At 45.3% G+C, this 19,117-nt stretch overlaps 8 protein-coding genes across 8 annotated transcripts; 4 read left to right on the forward strand and 4 right to left on the reverse strand.

The window, feature by feature from the left end:
* Positions 1-575: 575 nt before the first annotated feature.
* Positions 576-4,266, reverse strand: N7495_003401 (P-loop containing nucleoside triphosphate hydrolase protein; the record flags this gene model as incomplete). The annotated part of the gene is made up of 2 exons (XM_057206070.1): positions 576-4,056; positions 4,106-4,266. 2 exons carry the CDS (start codon positions 4,264-4,266, stop codon positions 576-578), a joined length of 3,642 nt encoding a protein of 1,213 aa, XP_057066677.1.
* A 396-nt stretch (positions 4,267-4,662) lies between these two features.
* Positions 4,663-5,376, reverse strand: N7495_003402 (haloacid dehalogenase; the record flags this gene model as incomplete). The annotated part of the gene is made up of 1 exon (XM_057206071.1): positions 4,663-5,376. The coding sequence occupies one exon, from the start codon at positions 5,374-5,376 to the stop codon at positions 4,663-4,665; it is 714 nt and encodes a 237-aa protein (XP_057066678.1).
* A 713-nt stretch (positions 5,377-6,089) lies between these two features.
* Positions 6,090-7,341, reverse strand: N7495_003403 (O-methyltransferase; the record flags this gene model as incomplete). The annotated part of the gene is made up of 2 exons (XM_057206072.1): positions 6,090-7,115; positions 7,174-7,341. The coding sequence occupies 2 exons, from the start codon at positions 7,339-7,341 to the stop codon at positions 6,090-6,092; spliced, it is 1,194 nt and encodes a 397-aa protein (XP_057066679.1).
* A 962-nt stretch (positions 7,342-8,303) lies between these two features.
* Positions 8,304-9,596, forward strand: N7495_003404 (uncharacterized protein; the record flags this gene model as incomplete). Its single annotated transcript, XM_057206073.1, has 5 exons — positions 8,304-8,365; positions 8,544-8,683; positions 8,754-9,173; positions 9,230-9,263; positions 9,317-9,596. 5 exons carry the CDS (start codon positions 8,304-8,306, stop codon positions 9,594-9,596), a joined length of 936 nt encoding a protein of 311 aa, XP_057066680.1.
* Positions 9,597-11,801: 2,205 nt separating this feature from the next.
* On the forward strand, positions 11,802-13,144 carry N7495_003405 (NAD(P)/FAD-dependent oxidoreductase; the record flags this gene model as incomplete). The annotated part of the gene is made up of 4 exons (XM_057206074.1): positions 11,802-12,045; positions 12,096-12,362; positions 12,424-12,945; positions 13,002-13,144. Coding segments are annotated over 4 exons (1,176 nt in total), but the record flags the coding sequence as incomplete, so codon positions are not given.
* A 1,077-nt stretch (positions 13,145-14,221) lies between these two features.
* On the forward strand, positions 14,222-15,255 carry N7495_003406 (class I SAM-dependent methyltransferase; the record flags this gene model as incomplete). Its single annotated transcript, XM_057206075.1, has 4 exons — positions 14,222-14,383; positions 14,444-14,464; positions 14,542-14,688; positions 14,749-15,255. The coding sequence occupies 4 exons, from the start codon at positions 14,222-14,224 to the stop codon at positions 15,253-15,255; spliced, it is 837 nt and encodes a 278-aa protein (XP_057066682.1).
* Positions 15,256-15,935: 680 nt separating this feature from the next.
* N7495_003407 (uncharacterized protein) lies at positions 15,936-17,201 on the forward strand (the record flags this gene model as incomplete). The annotated part of the gene is made up of 2 exons (XM_057206076.1): positions 15,936-16,490; positions 16,545-17,201. 2 exons carry the CDS (start codon positions 15,936-15,938, stop codon positions 17,199-17,201), a joined length of 1,212 nt encoding a protein of 403 aa, XP_057066683.1.
* Positions 17,202-17,421: 220 nt separating this feature from the next.
* N7495_003408 (UDP-galactose transporter HUT1) lies at positions 17,422-18,773 on the reverse strand (the record flags this gene model as incomplete). The annotated part of the gene is made up of 2 exons (XM_057206077.1): positions 17,422-18,493; positions 18,547-18,773. The coding sequence occupies 2 exons, from the start codon at positions 18,771-18,773 to the stop codon at positions 17,422-17,424; spliced, it is 1,299 nt and encodes a 432-aa protein (XP_057066684.1).
* Between the last annotated feature and the right edge of the window lie 344 nt (positions 18,774-19,117).

Genomic DNA, 19,117 nt, shown 5'->3' on the forward strand with positions numbered 1-19,117 from the left:
CAGAGTCAACGTCCAAATCTTAGACTCAGAGAATACCATCTTCGGTAACTTGAGCAGCTCGGTGAGCCTGACTCTGCCCTCATAAAAGCGGCGGCATCTGAAATAGGAAAGCCTCACTCGTTGTAGACAATACGGTACGTAGTGTATCCGTATGCCTATGTCGTAGTGGCTTCAAATTGACTCAAATCTTTAAGATCTCACCTGCCCAGGCAAGTGCTCAATCATTCCTGACACAGACATGTATATGCACAGTAAGATTCAAAATTGACTTCCATACTAAACACTAAACCCTATGTTAAAACGCACTAAACCATATATGTCTAATACTATTACGATTACTGTCTTTGGATAAATTTGCTGTAATGTGGGAACCACAGGTTCAAGGGTATAAATTGTAAGATAATGGAAATACCAAATTGAAATTGAAAATTTCATTGGGCAATTCGAATCAGAGATACATCAATCATCATAATCTAAGTTAGTTCTTGAATGCTATCGTCCGTCTTGGTAATAAATGATTTTTAGGTTATTTCTTGGCTATTATACATCAAAAACCTCTTGAAAAAGGGAGATCTCTATCTTTTGCTGAAAAGACGGGAGAAGATTGCTCGCTTGTGATTTCGGCTAGGTTGAAAAACTGGGTCGGAAGTTGCTGGGGTATTATTCTCCATGGGCTCCTCTGTTTGAGCAGGTGGGGAATGACTCCTCCTGCACCAGTCATTAAGGATAGAAATCGAAGACAGGGTATACGGGTGGTCAGGGCCCAGTTTTTGGCTGCATAGTTGGGCACATTCTATCATTAATAGCAAAGCAGCGTCGTGTTCACCTGATGACTGTAAGGTATACGCAAGGTTGCCCATGCTGATCAGAGTATCAGGATGTTCTGGCCCAAGCACCTGCTTGCGGGTATCCATGACCTGCACCTCGAGCTCTTCGGCTTCTTTCCATCGTCCCTGCTTCGAGTAGGTCAACGCAAGGTTATTCATACTGGTCAGAGTGTTAGAATGTTCTAGCCCAAACAGCTGCTTGCGGGTCTCTATGACCTGCATCTCAAGATCTTCGGCTTCCTTCCATCGTCCCTGCTTCGAGTAGGTCAATGCAAGGTTGCCCATACTGGTCAGAGTATCAGGATGTTCTGGTCCAAGCACCTGCTTGCGGGTATCCATGACCTGCACCTCGAGATCTTCGGCTTCTTTCCATCGTCTCTGCTTCGAGTAGGTCAATGCAAGGTTGCCCATACTGGTCAGAGTATCAGGATGTTCTGGTCCAAGCACCTGCTTGCTGGTATCCATGACCTGCACCTCAAGATCTTCGGCTTCCTTCCATCGACCCTGGTTCGAGTAGGTCGTTGCTAGGTTGCCTATACTGATAAGAGTGTTAGGATGTTCTGGCCCAAGCACCTGCTTGCGGATCTCCATGACCTGCACCTCAAGCTCTTCGGCTTCATTCCATAGTCCCTGCTTCCAGTAGGTCATTGCTAGGTTGCCTATACTGGTCAGAGTATCAGGATGTCCTGGTCTAAGCACCTGCTTGCGGGTATCCATGACCTGCACCTCGAGATCTTCGGCTTCCTTCCATCGTCCCTGCTTCGAGTAGGTCGATGCAAGGTTATTTATGCTGTTCAGAGTATCAGGATGTTCTGGCCCAAGCACCTGCTTGCAGGTATCCATGACCTGCATCTCGAGATCTTCGGCTTCCTTCCATCGTCCTTGCTTCGAGTAGGTCAATGCAAGGTGATTCATGCTGATCAGAGTATCAGGATTTTCTGGTCCAAGCACCTGCTTGCGGGTATCCATGACCTGCACCTCAAGATCTTCGGCTTCTTTCCATCGTCTCTGCTTCGAGTAGGTCAATGCAAGGTTGCCCATACTGGTCAGAGTATCAGGATGTTCTGGTCCAAGCACCTGCTTGCGGGTATCCATGGCCTGCACCTCGAGCTCTTCGGCTTCTTTCCATCGTCCCTGGTCCGAGTATGCCAATGCAAGGTTATTCATACTGGTCAGAGTATCAGGATGTTCTGGTCCAAGCACCTGCTTGCGGGTTTCCATGACCTGCACCTCAAGATCTTCGGCTTCCTTCCATCTTCCCTGCTTCAAGTATGTCAATGCAAGGTTTCCCATACTGGTCAGAAAATCAGGATGTTCCGGTCCAAGCACCTGCTTGCGGGTATCCATGACTTGCATCTCAAGCTCCTTGGCTTCCTTCCATCGTCCCTGGTCTTGGTAAATCATTGCAAGGTTGCCCATACTGATCAGAGTATTAGGATGTTCTGGCCCAAGCACCTGCTTGCAGGTATCCATAACCCGAATCTCAAGATCTTCGGCTTCCTTCCATCGTCCTTGATCTCGGTAGGTAATTGCTAGGTTGCCTATACTGGTCAGAGTATCAGGATGTTCTGGCCCAAGCACCTGCTTGCAGGTATCCATAACCCGCATCTCAAGATCTTCGGCTTCCTTCCATCGTCCTTGATCTCGGTAGGTAATTGCTAGGTTGCCTATACTGTTAAGAGTATTAGGATGTTCTGGCCCAAGCACCTGCTTGAGGGTCTCCATGACCTGCATCTCAAGCTCTTCGGCTTCCTTCCATCGTCCCTGCTTCGAGTAGGTCGATGCAACGTTATTTATGCTGATCAGAGTGTTAGGATGTTCTGGCCCAAGCACCTGCTTGCGGGTCTCCATGACCCGCATCTGGATATCTTCGGCTTCCTTCCATTTGCCCCCAAGGTGTAGTATCGATCCTAACATCTCTGAACTCTCAAGACTCTTAGGGTTTTTGTGACCGAATAACTCTTTTCTTGCTTTGATTGACTCCTCTGCCATTCTTTTACCATCGAGGAAATTCCCTTTCTTCCATGCAAACCATGCCGCGTTATATAGTAGAGACGCCCATTCTTCTAATAGAGACTGGGTTTGTGGTTGTTGCTTTATAGCGCATAGCACATGAGGAAACAGTAATTGGCAGATTGGCCAGTTCTCGTAGTCACCATTTGGGAAGTTGTTAGAAAGCCGTTGTACAAACTCCCCATGCCATCTTTCATGTAGTTCATGCGCCCTAAGCCACTCTTGCATAGCTAACTGGACTAATCGATGCATCTCAAAACTTTTGCCATCTATACTAAGAGAAATCATAGAGAAGTCTCTTAGTACTAATATGTCATCTTCAAATGTGTCGACATCAAATGAGTCGACCTTATCATGCTTAGGTTCGCTCTCCTTCTGATCACTACTTTCGGTTTTTTCTTTTTGTCGTTTATTGCTCTGTCGAGGTAGATAATCTGGAATCCCTTGGCGATCGAAGAAGCTCATCAAAGATAATAGATCGGCCGAAGCTGGTCTGATTTTTTGAATGAAATCGAAGGAGATTTGCCATGTGATAAGAATCGAATTCTTGGCCTCTAGGTCTCGGCGGAGGTGACCCCCTTCATTATCAAGGAGAGCGATTTTCTGTAAATCGCTTTGTTGAATGTTTTCGAGATACTGTCGGACGGATTGTCGCGGTGCCCTTTGCCTTATATAGGCTGCTGCTTGCACAATCGCAAGCGGCATAAACTCAAGCGTTGCGATCAATTGAATGATATCTTCCCTATCGGTTTGGGTACCTAGCTTTTTCTCAAAAAGGGCAAATGCTTGAGTTTCGCCCATTGGTCTAATTGAGATGATCTCCTCGTCTTCCACTAATCGTAAGGCTACACGCCTACTCCGACTTGTGATAACGATAGAGCCTCTTGATATCTGAGAAAAGTGTGCCCAGATCGACTGAGGTAGGATCTGACTTTGATCATCCGATGTTACCAGTGGAATTTCATGAAGGAATTGATCATCATCAAGATTATCAAAGACAAGGACCCATTTATGCTTCTCATCCTGTAGCCAATGGTAAAGGAGTTGAAATATGTTGACCTGATGGTTTCGCCAGCCGGGGATCTTAACTCGGTCGGCAATCTCTCGACAGCTCTGCTCGAACCGACTTTTATTACTCGCGTGGATCCAGAAAACCCACGTTTCAGTAGATCGATCCCGAATTCGATGACAGTACTCGATAGCAAGTTGCGATTTTCTATCCAATTATTAGTAATTGCGAACCCGCCGACCATTCTCTAGCATACCCAACGCCGCCTAGGCCGACCAGTGCAGTGCGAGACCCAGGTGATGAGGCTTTCTCATGGACTTGATCAAGTAGAGTCCCACGATTAACAAAGTCTGGGTCGCGACGAAATGGAACCGTCGAAAGCGGGGCCGACGGGGTTTCCGGTCGCTCTGGCGTCATTAGCTGAGTTGATCTAGACGGTTCTGTGGAGCCTACCAAAAGGATAAATTGGACCATGATTAATCCCCACTTGGAGCCCTGAGTTTGGACCGAACGTTATGGAAGTCATTATCAAGATGGTGTGGAAGTGGTATTGAGCATGCTAGGCAGAACCCTCAGCCGTACCGCGCCGTCAGGTGACTAGGGCATTTATGGCTCTAGGAATATTCGGTGTTGAGTAAAGTGGAAACCCATTTTCTCAGAGATCATCCAGAAACCAAAGCGAGCCCTCCTTTGAGTATGGTTCAGAACAATCTGCAATTATATCAACCCATCGAAGTCCGCTCACTGAAATATGGAAGCCAATTTTGAATATTACTGTATTCGATTACAGGCTTCATGACATCTTTCAATCTTTCACAAATGTTCAATCACGAACGGAAGGTCCACCATATACTCCAAGAATGCATTGAACTCCGATTTAACCTTTTCCATGTCCTCATCTACATCGTCGGTCCATCGATGGATATATATTGTTTTTAACCCGCAACCCTGAGCCCCACGCAAATCGTACGCATGGGCGGCCACCATCACTACTTCCTCAGGCTTCAGCTTCACAAGCTGCAGGGCCTTTTTATATACTTCTTGATGGGGCTTGTAAAGTCCCAGCAGCTCACTAGAAAAGAGCATGTTGAAAGAAAGTCCTGAAGAGCGAACAAGATCCAGCTGCAGACGAGTTGTTCCGTTTGCGAGCACAAATACCTCGAGATCAAGGTCTCCTCGTAGGGTCTCAATAGCTTTTTGGACATCTGGCCAGGCGGACTGGGAATGCCAGGCTTCAATCATTTGTTTCTTGGCATCTGGATGGAAGCTTGATTGGTAGTCGGGAAATTTCTCGAGTGCAATATCTAGAGCACGAGCTAGTGTCACGTCAATATCCTCTGGATCTAGACTCTGCCGGAACCGTGTTTGGATTTCGATGAAGAATATTCTGCGCCATTCCAGTGCGATATTGGAAGCATCATCCTTGAGGCAGAATGAGGGCGAAGAATTGACAATGCTTGTGTGCCAGTCTAGGCAAGTGCCCATGAAATCAAAGAAGACTGCCTTGATTTTGGGGGTTTGAGTCATGGCTAGTGATTCAAACGAAAATAAACACAATCGTGGAACTCTTCTGTAGGCAAAAATGGGCTGTTATATTACTGATCAGTGATCAATGTGGAGGTGACATCAAATTTTAGGCGTTTGAAGAAAATAAAGGTGATTTATAACCCGGAGATCCTTGTCAGATGTAGGTAGAAGGGCGTTATTTGGACCCACAATACTGTATGGAGTTACTTAAGCTTCAGCCTCTTCAAGTTTTATAGCTTTAATCAGGAATAACTTCGGAAAGCTGACGCAACTACAATCACCGAGATATTTTAGTTCCTGACAGACTTGGATTTAGAGGCAAAAAATAGCCAAGAAGCTCAAACACTAATATCATCCTGAGTATGGATTAACCCATGATTTAAATATGAACAGTCAGCTAAGAATCAATCCATTGAGTGTTGTAATTTGTATTTTTTTAAGCTAATCGCTTATTTGCCAATTAACCAGATTCCTAAGAATTTGAATTGTACTTCAGAAAATCAACCAAGTAGATGACAATTGATAGGAAGTAATATTACCTAGGTATTTAATTCCATGGTATGTATTTCTTAGCTTAAAATTTTTCACTTTGATTCTAGATAGCTGTAAGAGTAGATGAAACTCAACTTCGGAACTCAATGGCAGTAGGTAATGAAACCTTTGAATCTGTTCTATAACTTGAACTCCATATATATCCAGCAAACTTGGGTTATTCAAGCTAATTCCGCTTCAATCAAACTCTCTGCAACACCGGGGCTTGTGTAAATCTTCACAACCTTCAATCCACCCTTAGCCAAAAGAATCTTCCAATCCTCTTCAGATCGTTCCCGAACGGCGAAATGAGCAAGCATCATCATATCCATATTTGTCGCTGCCAACGTAGGCTTCTCCTCACTAAGTACAATTTCGTTGAATAGAACTCGTGAATATCCCTTCTTCAGGGCAGGTACAAGATTTTCAATGATCTTAATGCTATCCTCATCACCCCAATCGTGAAGAATAGAGTGAAGAGAGTATGCACGAGCACCAACAATGGGCTGTGGTGTGAAGAAGTTATGAGCGAGGACATCGAAGTCTAGCTCGGTATTAGCCGCAGTGACAGCGGCAATAACAGGCTCTCGATCCTCTAGGATGATCTTTCCAGGTCTGGTGGGGAAGTTCTTTGCAAAAGTAGTCATATCATGACCTCGGCCACCACCGACGTCAACGAGAAGAGCTTCGTTATTGGAGGAATCAAACCCCTCTATCAGGCGCTCTGCCACGGGATAATAGTCAAACCAGTCGGGCTTTCCGGCACGGTAGGCACTCATGAAAGAATCGAAATGAAGGAGGTTTGGCGGAGTCGCAACCAGCCAATCGAAGAAACGAAGCTGGGTGCTGTGTGCATCCTGAAATGGGCCATCTGTGCCGCCGGGAGCTGGGGGCTTGTATTCAGTCTTCTTGAAGAAGTCAGGGAAATTGTTGAATGATGGGCGAGATGTGTCATAGCAGAAACAGATGCTCTGTTGATAGTTTTCTGCTGCGAGGCCATTGCTCAGTGGTGTTGCGTGGATAGCGCCATCAGAGAAGGTGAGCAAGTTCATGGCTACAAGGTGTCTTGTAAAACGTTGTAGCAGTACGACATCAATCCCGGTCTTCTCTGATAACGCCGATAGAATGAGTCCAGCATCACCGGCTGCTTGAAGGTGCTGGAATAGCTTGACATTGACGGCGAGGCGGATAATGGCCGATTGAGCGGGCTAACGGATATATCATTATTATCAAAAAGACTGAAGATGATAATTTTCCTTTACTTACTTCTGCCCAGAATGTGCGCTGGAGAAACTCGCTTGGAATCTCAAGGGATGAAATCAGCGAACGGCTATAGTCGATCAAAGCCTCCCTTGATCCTGCTTCATTCTTGTCAAAAGAAACACGTGCAGAGGCAATTCCGTTCAGAATCTCTGAAACTGATGTAGGGGCCATATTTGCATTGACTCTCCAGATCTAATTTGCAATTGATATGCTAGAAAAATGATCATGGATGGGGGAGGAGCAGTTTAATACCCCTCCATAGCCTCCATCTACCGCTCATTAATCAGCATTCTCCATACTGAGATAGGTCCCGCGTGTATGGCATACTATTAGAGGTTTAGCCGCTGGTTAGCGTTCATGCCAGAGCACTTTGAGTGGCTTATCTGTTTCCTAGGTCGGTGCTAAAGCGAAATTTTCTTTCCAGTTAATAGTGTTGAACTAGATCGGTACTGAGGCTGAGCGATTGAAGTTGGGTTCAATAGTGAGTTCAATAGTGGGTGGGCTTAAAAGCCGACAGAAATCTTATGATTCGGACCAAGAAATAAGATGTTAACAGAAATACTACGTTAATATCTTTTACTCCACACGGAGTAAGTGCGGATTACAACACTAGTTGTGGGGCTATGTCCCCACCATTCGTTCAGCCACCATATGTCTAAATTCCTTCTCTCTGGGGAAGATCGAGGATTGATTTAGGGTTAGTTTTGATATCAAGTTTGACGAAACATTGCTTCTTTTTTACTTTTTTTTGGAATTGGAAAAGTTGTTCTATCTTAACAAGGTTCTTAGTGCAAGTTGGTACTTTGTTTCGGACAATTATACTAAGTACGTTTGGTGTAACGCCACGTACTATTGCTCCTTGTAAAATTCCACTACTTAACTCCGTTATAAATGGGATGAATCTTAGGCTTGTATGAGTTTTGATGAGCCAAGTACAATGGACCGAGTACTGAACTTTGGTTCACTTAATCAATTACTAGAAGTGATAAATTGGTAGTATATATTACGTCACGAGATCTTTACCTAAGCTTGCCTCATTTCAACTCCTGAGTCTGAGTCTGAGTATCTCGCATCTAGTCTAACTGGGCGGTTTCTCATGGCGTGCACGCTCTTGACTTGAATTGGCTCTGACCATGGCTCTCGAAACAGATATTGATTTGAGTGAGAGCCTCGCGGTAGAAATACATACCATTGGGTGGGTATTTACTGGTATTGCCATCATATTAGTTGCATTGAAGATTTTTAGTCGTGTAGAGTCTAAAAGAATTGGTTGGGATGACTTTTTCATTTTTTTCTCATTGGTAAGAGCTCTCTATCTCATCTGTTCCTTTGAATATTGGATACCAACATCTCAAAATCTGACAGGCTCTTAGCATTCTCGCCACATCTTTTGTCTCATACTCAACGGTCCTTGGTTTAGGCCGTCATACAGCCGCGGTCGCTAAAGAATTTGGCGAGGAACGAGTCGTAGAGACTGGTAAGTGGCAGATCATCGGGTTCCCATTCAATATCGGTACGTTTAACTCAACTTATAAGAACCTAGATATTCAAGCTTCTTTTTGCTGTAAGCTGACTAGATATAGGTGCCTTTAGTTTGCCGAACATCTCTATCGCCATTCTCATTGTTCAGCTTCTGGACCCAAATCCAATTCGCGCAGGACTGCTCTATGGAATGGTCATTTTACAAGCTGTGTCTGCCGTGGTCAACGTCTTCATTGTCTTTTTCCAATGCAGCCCGCCGCAGAAGCTGTGGATGCATACCCTCGAAGGCACATGCTGGAGTGTCAATATCTTTGATAACTACTCCTACTGGGTCAGCGCATTCACCACATTTACTGATATCGTCTTGGCTATTGTCCCTATTGCTGCATTTTGGAGATTGCAACTACGAAAGTCGACTAAATTCGGAATTTGCATTATGATGGGCTTGACAATGCTGTCCGCTGTCGTCACTATCATCAAAGCAACATACTTACACCTCTTTTCGGATGTAGAAGATCCTCGTCAGTATATCACCACTGACAACCTATATTGATCTATTGACTAACATCTGATACAGTATGGAACGTGGTACCGTTAGTTCTATGGGGCCTGTACGTCTCCATTCGATTTTGTCACAATGCGCAGTTTCCTAACTTTTACTTAGCATTGAACAAAACGTCGTAATTATTGCCGCCTGCATCCCGACCCTTCGCCCTTTCTTCCGCAAGACATTCAAAAGTACCAAAGGTTCATCTGATGGACAATCACAAATATTGTCAAATTTCGGCATCAAGCTTTCAACGAGGCCTATACATGCCTCTTCCGAGCAGCTTTCACCTAGTGCTTTAGCAGATTTTCCACACCACACCTCACGACTGAAGAGCCACGATGAGGAGAGCAACGAGAGCCAGCAGGATATATTGAATCGGGGAATGGAGGTGTGATTCGGGGGTCATATTTGCATGAGAACATTTTGATTCTAATGGTGGGAGGTATACGGAGCACATACTAGATATAGCTAGGCATTTCTTCCACCACTTGATCAGGCGTTAAGCATGGGATTTATGTCTTATACTAATTTTCAGAGGACCTGAGTACTGAACATTAATACTTCTGATATTTATAAGATCATGCTACATATTTACCATGTCCATTGAATTGATGCATATATTAATACCCAACTTTGGGTCTCGATTCTTCAGAGTTGATACAGACCTTGACCTCGGGTCTGCAGTATCTACTACTTACAGACTAGTGGAGAATGGAAGTGTTCCGAGGTCCGGGTCTGTGTGGCCTGAGACCCGGACCCCCCTTTCTGGACCCCACTACAAAATTACCAACCCGGAGACTTGGGTAACTAACTATGCGTAGGTCCATAGTATGATCTCTGTTACGTAAATTCGGATATACCAAAGAGGATAACTACACCGAAAATTCATCTTACGATGTACTTTTGACATTACCAGGTAAACTGTACGCTTGATCTTGATGCCTCACATTTACAACAACTCCTGTTCGTTTTAAGAAGGTTCCAAATATAAAGTTGCCAAGAAGTGTAAAGGATTAATTGCAGCAAATCTTAAATCTACTGCTTCTCGGTCCATCTCCGCCATGATGACTGCTGATCGGTGTAACTATCGAAGGTTGGAGATGGACGCCCAAAAAGCAAATGAGACGATCGTAGGAGCTCACTCGTGCTGCGCCCATCCCCTGTTTTAGGACATGGACTCCTATTTGCCCGACAAACTTCAATCGTTTTGAATATGGTTTCATGTGTGGCTTCTGCGAACATTAACTAGCAGGTAGATTGACTGGAAAGCAAACTTATTTCGAACAAAACGGAGTACATGTATCCAAAGCAACAATGTCTTGTATTGAGCCAGTATTTTCAGAGACCCTGAAGACTATCGATTCTCTTTTTTCGCCAATCACCTTCTTTGGGTAGTTGAATTATTTTTCATTGTCAACGTCAGGAACATCGGGACTTTCTTTAGTGGTTCGCAGATCGCCTTGATGACAGTCTTGAAATCAAAAGTGTGGAAACCTACCATTGTTCATTGCGTCTGTCTGACTGAACATAAATTCCGTCAGAACTTTTCCTTCGACGTGTGAACGATGTGAAGCTGGCTAAATTAAGGTGTCCCACACTCCAGCTCTGCAATTTTTCTCGGACTTTTCATTACCCGTGAACTGTGTCAATGTCGATCATTTCTAAGGTTAAATTGATATAAGTATAGGAGTTTATCGAACAATCCCGATACAACCTCGAAGAAAGTCATTGAATCTATGTCTAGGCGAATGCAGGAGTAAAATCCATACCCGACAAGAAATAAGTTGATTTTGAAGAAAAATGATTTTTTGCACCCAGTATAGAGTGCGATTGGATCACCAACAGAATTGTAAAACGTGAGTCTTTTCCAAATCGATCTGGAGGAAAACTTGATGCAAGATGTAGGAAAGAGCCCGACTCCATATCCGCAGGACCAGTCGGTGGTAGAAGGAATAAATCGTGAAGTGTAGCACTAATGTAAACAGACCAAAATTTCACCAAAGTCATTTGATCATCCATGTTTTCTAACAAAATTATCCATTTGACTATATTAACTGATATATTTATTTCAAATTTACACGGTCAGTTATTACTCACGAACGACATTAGATGTCAAAAAACTTCTCCTTCCTCTCTGCAGTACGAGAGATTCATGTATGACGTGCACCGTGCACCGTGTCTTCCCAAAATATAGATTGTCAGGGATGCGCTGTCTAAGATTCACGATCAGGGCCTTCAGCAAGAAGCTGCAGGATCGTGGTATTGGGGGAGCTCGTTCGTTGTTCAAGCTGTGGTCATAGCGTGGTGCAAAAGAGAGTTTAGCGTTTTATCCATCGACCAAAGAATATGCCAATCGAAATAAGATCAGCAGCACTAAGCCATTCATGGTTAAATGTCTTGCTCCATTTCTCTGAGCTTTTGTGTCACAGTGTAACATTTGATAATGTGAAGATCATAGACATGTTATTGATGACATCATGAGCGGAGGTCGGAATAGTTTTAACAAAGTGGTACAAATACTGATCACCATAAACCTTCCAACCTTGGGGTTCGACGAGGTCTATAAATAATCTCCTCTCGTGTGTTCTTAGTGCCCTAGAGCCTGCAGCGTTATTCACTTGTCACCATGTTCATGAAGACAGGCTTTCTCTCACTACTGACATTAGCATCCGCTGTGTCAGTTCCACAGACTGACTATGATGTTATTATCGTTGGTGGAGGTCCCGCGGGTCTTTCTGCTCTCAGTGGTGTCTCCCGTGTCCAACGCACTGCTCTGTTGTTCGACAACCAACAGTACCGAAATGCTCCAACTCGAGAGATGCACGATGTGATTGGCAATGATGGTGAGCCCTACCTTTTGGTGTTTGCAATTCTTCATACTCACTATTGATAGGCACTCCTCCTGCTACTTTCCGAGGCTTGGCTAGAGAGCAGATTTCCAAGTACGATACTGCTCACTTCAAGAACCAGACAGTGGAGTCTATTATCCCCTTGGATGGAGATTTCTCAGCATTCATCGTGACCGATGATACCGGTTCGAATTTCACGGCGCGGAAAATCGTGCTTGGTACTGGCTTGAAGGACTTGCTCCCTTCGACGCCCGGCCTGCAAGATGCATTTGGCAAGGGAATCTTCTGGTGCCCGTGGTGTGATGGCCATGGTACGTACTACATCACAGTTTCTGAATTAAGTTTAATATACATTTTTCTAACGCTTACTAGAGCACCGTGACCAGTCTTTTGGCATTGTTGCTAGCGTTGAGAATGTTCTTGGGGCAGTTCTCGAAGTCCACACGCTGAATAATGACATTATAGCATTCACTAACGGTACCCGTACCCCCGCAAATGAGGCTAAAGCCGAAGCCAAGTCCCAAGACTGGAACAAGCAACTGGAAGCCTGGAATGTCACCATCGACGACCGCACTATCTCCTCTTTCGAGCGTACCCAGGATGGTAGCGTAAACCGTGACGAACAGGGAAAACAGTACGATATGTTTCTCATTCGTTTCACGGAGGGTGATCCTGTCGAGCGCAACGCCTTCCTTGTTGACTTCCCCACCAACCAGACCTCCACTCTCCCATACGAGATGGGACTAGAGATTGATAATAGCAAAATCAAGGTGGCTAGCTCGATGAGAACTAACGAAACTGGGGTTTTCGCTATTGGCGACGCCAACTCCGATGGTTCCACGAACGTTCCTCATGCTATGTTCAGTGGCAAGCGTGCTGCTGTTTACATTCATGGTTAGTATTCGCTTAGCTGCAAGTTGTTCAAAATTGCTGACAGAAATCTTTCATAGTTGAAATGTCTCGTGAGGAGTCCAAGTCCAAGATCTCCAAGCGCGAGGGTAATATTTCTCTGCGCGACCTTGAGAAGGAGGCTAACAGTGCGATTGGAGATAATCTTGAACGTGAATGGAGACGCGCTCTAATCCAAGAATAAGATTGAAGGCTTCAGAGCTTTAGTGCTCCAAAAATCGGGGTTGGATGCTAGAAAATGTGGAATTTAGTGACAGCTTTTGGAAATGAAAAACCGCATGCTTCAGGAAATAGCTTTTACATCAACAGTCGTGTCTATGTAGGCTATATAATAGCCTATATCTATTGACTTGGTTCATTGAAACGCTTATCCCGCCAAAGTTTTCTTTACAGTAGAAAAAGCCTGAATCAGAGACAATCCACAAAATGAGCAAGTTCGTACTCTTCTTATCTGCGTAAAAGGGGACTTGCATAAGAGTGGAGTCTGCGGGAGCGATCCGATCCAGCCCTTATACCCTGTTTTCAGATTAATTACCTTGGCACATTTTCGGGTTGGTATTATCAGCTCCATACATCTATTACAAGGCGTATCTATCAGGTCTCACTGCTGAACCCATGTCCATCCATCAGCCACCAATTCCCACTCACATCGCATCCTCTCTTATTACCACCACAATTCAAGCATTGACATATGAAAGTTCCAATGTTGGTCGCTTGCCTTTCTTCTAATCCCTGGATTTCCCGAGGTCGTCCGTGCATAGATATATGCTGTATGCAGAATGCTAGGCGATAAATCATTATCCACCACATATCATGCCAATAGGAGCACGTCAGGAGTACAATTCGAGGACCGCCCATATTCATGGATCCTGTTTTCTCAATAACCTGCATTTAAAGTACTATACATGCCATACATTGCCTCAACCCGCTCATCTGATCCTTTACTAGAATCTACAGTCTGACCCAGTGGCTGGATCATCGGCTATCTGATTCGCCAGGGAGAAGATCGATGACATGCACGATGCATTTCTCATGTACTATGGACATCACATCCCGGGTTCTTTGTTCCATTATTTTTTATCACAGTTCAAGGTTTATTCGTATTTTACCAACAAATAAAATGAATCGAGTGTTCAGCTGGACTTTTGATTCTCAGGCTCAAAAGGAACCAATTCCATTCGCTGTTCTGCCATCACCCCTAATCTATATTGCCCCTCCACACACGCTATTTTCCCCTCCTTAACTACATTTTCATCTCAGCATGCATCCAGATTCTCAACTTGAAACTGCCTTGGAAAATGGGTTCAATCCAAAGAGCTTATTGGCTTTGGAGCTGACCAAAGTCAATGAGCCTGCTCGAACAATCCTTGAGGAGTACAGCAAGATCCCGGCTGCTGAAATCCTGCAGCATGTCACCGATTTGGTGTGTAGTGGCGTATATTCCCCCAAAGTTGAAAGACAATAGAATGGCTGACTTTAGCAGAGAGATCGCGCATTCGAAGTTGTGAGTCTGTTAAAGTATTGTAGATTTTTTTATATCTAGCAACTCGGGGATCACTGACATGACAACCGGCGACAAAGTTTCCCTATGCCTGCATTGGGCAGGCTGCTTTCCTTGATTTGAGAATCGCCTCGTCGCCTGTATACCAGGAGATGCTTGGGCGAGTGAAAAATGGAGAGAAGCTTCTTGACCTTGGGTGTGCATTTGGACAAGAGCTGCGACAACTGGTAAGTGATAAGTCCGGAGCCTATAGGAACAAAAATAGAGTAGAGAACTCATAATTCTAGATCTACGACGGCGCGCCATCTGAAAATCTCTATGGATTAGACCTGCAACCCAGATTCCTCGATCTCGGCTACGACCTATTTCGCGATCGCGAAATCAGCAAAATAAACTTCATCAGTGCTGACGTGCTAGCTGATGATTCAGAGCTTGTTCACAACCTGGCGAACCAACTCGGTATTGTCTATATTTCGCAGCTTCTCCATGTCTTTGATTTTGATCACCAAGTTACTGTGCTGAAGCGCGTATTTGACTTGCTTGAAGATAAACCTGGCTCTTTACTTGTGTGCCGAGTCGTTGCATGTCGAGATCAAGATGCAGTCAACGCCACCACCGATCGTCTTCCTTATTACTTTCACGACCTGGCCAGCTGGGATAAGCTGTGGGAGCGTGTTAAAAGGGAAACAAGTCTTAAATTGAGTGTTGAGACGTGGGAACAGGAGAGTGAGCTAGCTTGGAAGCACCCTTTTCCAGGTCTTTATATGCTTGGCTCAATCATTCGACGGGGCTAGAAGCTCAAACTCCAGCTTATAGCTCGGATTAAGGATGCTTTCTCAATCAGTTGAAGTTAGGGGGATCAAAATTCCACTGCCTTTCAGGTTTTCATTTAATATGTTTGATCCAGAATATCCATGTTTCAATCATAATTCCCTGGGCAAAGCGAAGCATAAACAGCTTGGAGAAGCCTGATAGAGGCTCTGTACTCGTCAAGCTTGAATTTTGTTGAGATATCACCGCAGTGATTGTGAATCATACATCTGCATATGGAGCCCAAACTTGCTACAACTTTAAGCAGTATATCCGACAAGACCATGAATCGAGTATACTATTCGAAGCTTGAAATTGGTATGTAGGAGCTAACCCAAATTAGGAAATAACAAGCCTCTTACCGCCTGGCGGGAATGAGATCGATTATTGAACTGGATAGCATCAGAGAGCAGCTGTTTAAGTGTAACTGTTTGATAGAAATATACTGGTTTTCATTTGCATTATTTCAAACTAATAAGCTCACTGAATTTACATACTCCTTTAACTAGTGCTCCCAGCCTCCCCACAAACACCCCTTCCAGCCCCCAATCCAAGCTACCCCTCGAAGGCGCATTCGTGACAACTCAGTGAACGGAGCTAGCGACCCGCTCCAAATTTCGCAAATATCTTTTCGCATTTAGTATTCAGTTCCTATACAGCAAAAATGGACGAATTTGCTCAAACACGTGGTGCTGATGACCTTTTTGACGATGAGATCGTTCCTGTATCTTCAGAGCAACAGGTTGAGCCTGAAGTGATTGTCCCGGTGGAAGACCCCGAACCTGTGGAGGAGCCACCCATAGTCGAGAAGCAGACTTCTCCGCGCGCAGAAACTTCACGGTCTCATACCAGCGAGCGAGGTCGTGATCGTGGCCGGGGTCGTGGGAAAACGGGAGGACAAGGAGGAGGACAAGGAGGAGGACAAGGAGGAGGACAGGGAGGACAGGGAGGAGGACGCGGTCTACAAGAATCAAGATGGGCGCCCAAGCCAGCTGAAAATAAGCAAAAGCCAAAGACAAAAAGCTCTGCTCCTTCCGTGGAGCCTGTAGGCGAACAAGAGGATGGAGCGAGCGAGGCCTCCGATAAAACGCATGATACATCTAAGGAGTCAGATAAAGATAAGAGCAAGGGTGAAGCTGCACCAGCACCCGCAGCGCCTGAGTCACAACGTATGCCTGCTGTTCGTGGCGATCGAAGTGCCACAGGAGGAATAAGGAAGGTGGGAAGAGAATTGATCTGGCTTTGCGACAGGTTTGCTGACTGCTATTTTTAGCCAAAACTTACCGAGGAAGAGCTGTCCAAGCGCATTGCGAATGCCAAAGAAAATGCTGTGAAGAAAGCCGCAGCTCATGCCCGTGCTGAGGCTGACCAGGCATCATTCATGGAGCGCGAACAGGTCGCGGCCAAGAAACGGCGTGAGGAGCTGGCGAGCCGTCGCATCATGGATAACGAACGTGAAAAGAATCGTCAGCGCAAACTGAAGGCCCAAACTGGACGGGAATGGGATTCACAAAAGCAGGAAGAGGATTACAATCCACGTGGGACCGGTAGTCAGTTTCGACGAGGCATGCATGGAGGTGTATCTGGACACACCCGCCGCGACTTTGATGAAGGCCGCTCTGACGAGACTGTCGTTCATAGCAACCCTGGTCGAGGGCGTGGCAAAGGAAGAGGTGGTCGGGGTCGTGGATCGCGCGGAGACCGTTCATCTTCCAAAGAGCCTTCTGAAAAGAAAGTCAATGCCAACAAAAAAAAATCACCTGCTATCAATGACGATGCCGACTTTCCCTCTCTACCTGTTGCAGAAAAACCCGCTGCAGAGAAAGAAAAGGTGGTGCCTGTTGTTACAAAACCACCTCCTAGTATGGAAACCTTGGAGGCCACGATGTCTCCTGTGACTGGCACTTGGGCCGACCAGTTTGATGAGTAACAACCTGGGAACCTGCGCTATAGATTTTTTTGAATTTCTTTTTCTGACTCCCGTGACGAGGGGCTACTTGGGTAGTGCCTTGTGCCCTATGATACTTAATGAACGTAAAATAGCATTCGATGTCCAGTATATATAATATATGTCTTGTGGTATGAATGTAGCAAAATGTAAGAAAATGTAGGAAAACGGCAAAAGGTGAAAGTGAAAGGTCAAGTCAAATCTACTGTTCCTTCTTTGAAGCTTCAGCTTTAGCCCGTTCCTTCGCTTTCTTCTCCTGTCTTTGCACGATGCCTTCAGCGCCAACGCCACCAAAGACTAATACGATACCAAGCCACTGCCCAGCCGACAAGGAATGGCCAAACCAAAACACACTGAGAAGCATGGTGAGCATCTTACGGGTAACCGTGACAGTGACCAAAAGTAGGGACGAGAAGCGAGACAGAGTGTAGAAGATGAACAGCTGGCCCACGGCACCACAAGCCGCAAAGCCAAGCACATTCTTCAATGCCTCAGGGTGGCGCGAGAGGAACGAAATCGCAGACCATAGTTCCGTCTCATTAGACGGAGGGATAGGGAACGGAAGAAGATTATGCAAAAGACCACTTTGAGACAGATGCGGCATAATGAGGAGATAGCCAGCAGTAAGCAAAGTGGATAGCACATTCTGCGCGACCATCATTTGAGGTCCCGTAAAGCGAGTGTAACGCTTTGGAGAAGTGAAAATATGGTCTTGGGTAGTGTTTGTCAACCCATCCAGAAGCAGATTGATAGAAAGTAAAAAGATACCCCATCCAGATGAGCCAGACTGTTTCGCTGCTGACGCAGCAACCTTTTTGCTCGTGCCGGGGTGGTGTAGAGTGAATGTGGCCACGCCAAGAGTGACTAACAACACGACACCATACTTATACAACGGGTACTTTTTGCGGAAGATGGTGAGGTGGAGGATCATTACCGGCAGAAGCTTACAAGACTTGGCGAGAATAAAGGTGAGATAGTCTATATGCGCAAGACTGGCATATCCAAAGGGTGATGCGAGAGATGAAGAGATGCTAACAAGGAGCAAGGGAAAGATAATGTCGCGAGTAGGGAAGATTGATGGAACATTCTGACCCTTGGGTGTAGAGAAAAAGAGATAAGTGAAGCCGGTAATGGCAGCGAACGAAGACTGGACCGTGTTTAGTACAAGAGAGTAGGTGAATCGCTCCGTTGCTGGCTCTGGATCTACGGCCGATGGAGGATGAATAGGGTAGGTAGTTGTGGTGATAGCTTCCTGTAGAACACCCCATGAAAGGCTTTTGACATGTGAGCTTTGAATTAGACCTTCGCAGGTGGACCAATAACCTACAATGCTGCATAGATACCGAGGACGCAGATGAGAAGCTGTGTCAGACCAGGGGTGTCGGCAGCAGTCTCTATAGGTTCCGTCGTGACTTTTCTGTAAGCACTCTGTGAAACAGTTGTTGCACTGCCATTTTCTAGCTTTTCAGAAACCTCCGACTCATTCGCCGGTATATGTACCCAATCTGAGGAGGGAGCTCGTTGGAGCGGTGTTGTTTGCTTTTGTCGGCCCATTGTATCAGATCGAAAGGATAGATTGATAAATATAGTGAGAAGTCAGCCAAGGGTCTGGAAAGTTGGCCTAGCTTTGGAGCATGAAGCTACTGCACCTCGAAGAGGATTAATTGAGGGGGAAAAAAAGGAACAAAGATGCGATGTGTTCTTACTTCGCGCAGCGCGCTCTGCATAATGATCGGCAGAACCCAAAAATAGGTGTTTCCGCCCCTGTTTGCACTGTTTTGCTGATACTGATAACAATCAAAAGTGCCGACTCATTATCAGCACGTGACTTTGTCGAGTCATCAAAAAAAGCATCAAAGAGACATCCCACTTTGAATGCGCCGCAGCTTCTTTTATTC

This window comes from Penicillium taxi (assembly GCF_028828555.1).
Source record: "Penicillium taxi strain IBT 34144 chromosome Unknown utg000002l_segment0_segment0, whole genome shotgun sequence".
Taxonomy (NCBI): Eukaryota; Fungi; Ascomycota; class Eurotiomycetes; order Eurotiales; family Aspergillaceae; genus Penicillium; species Penicillium taxi.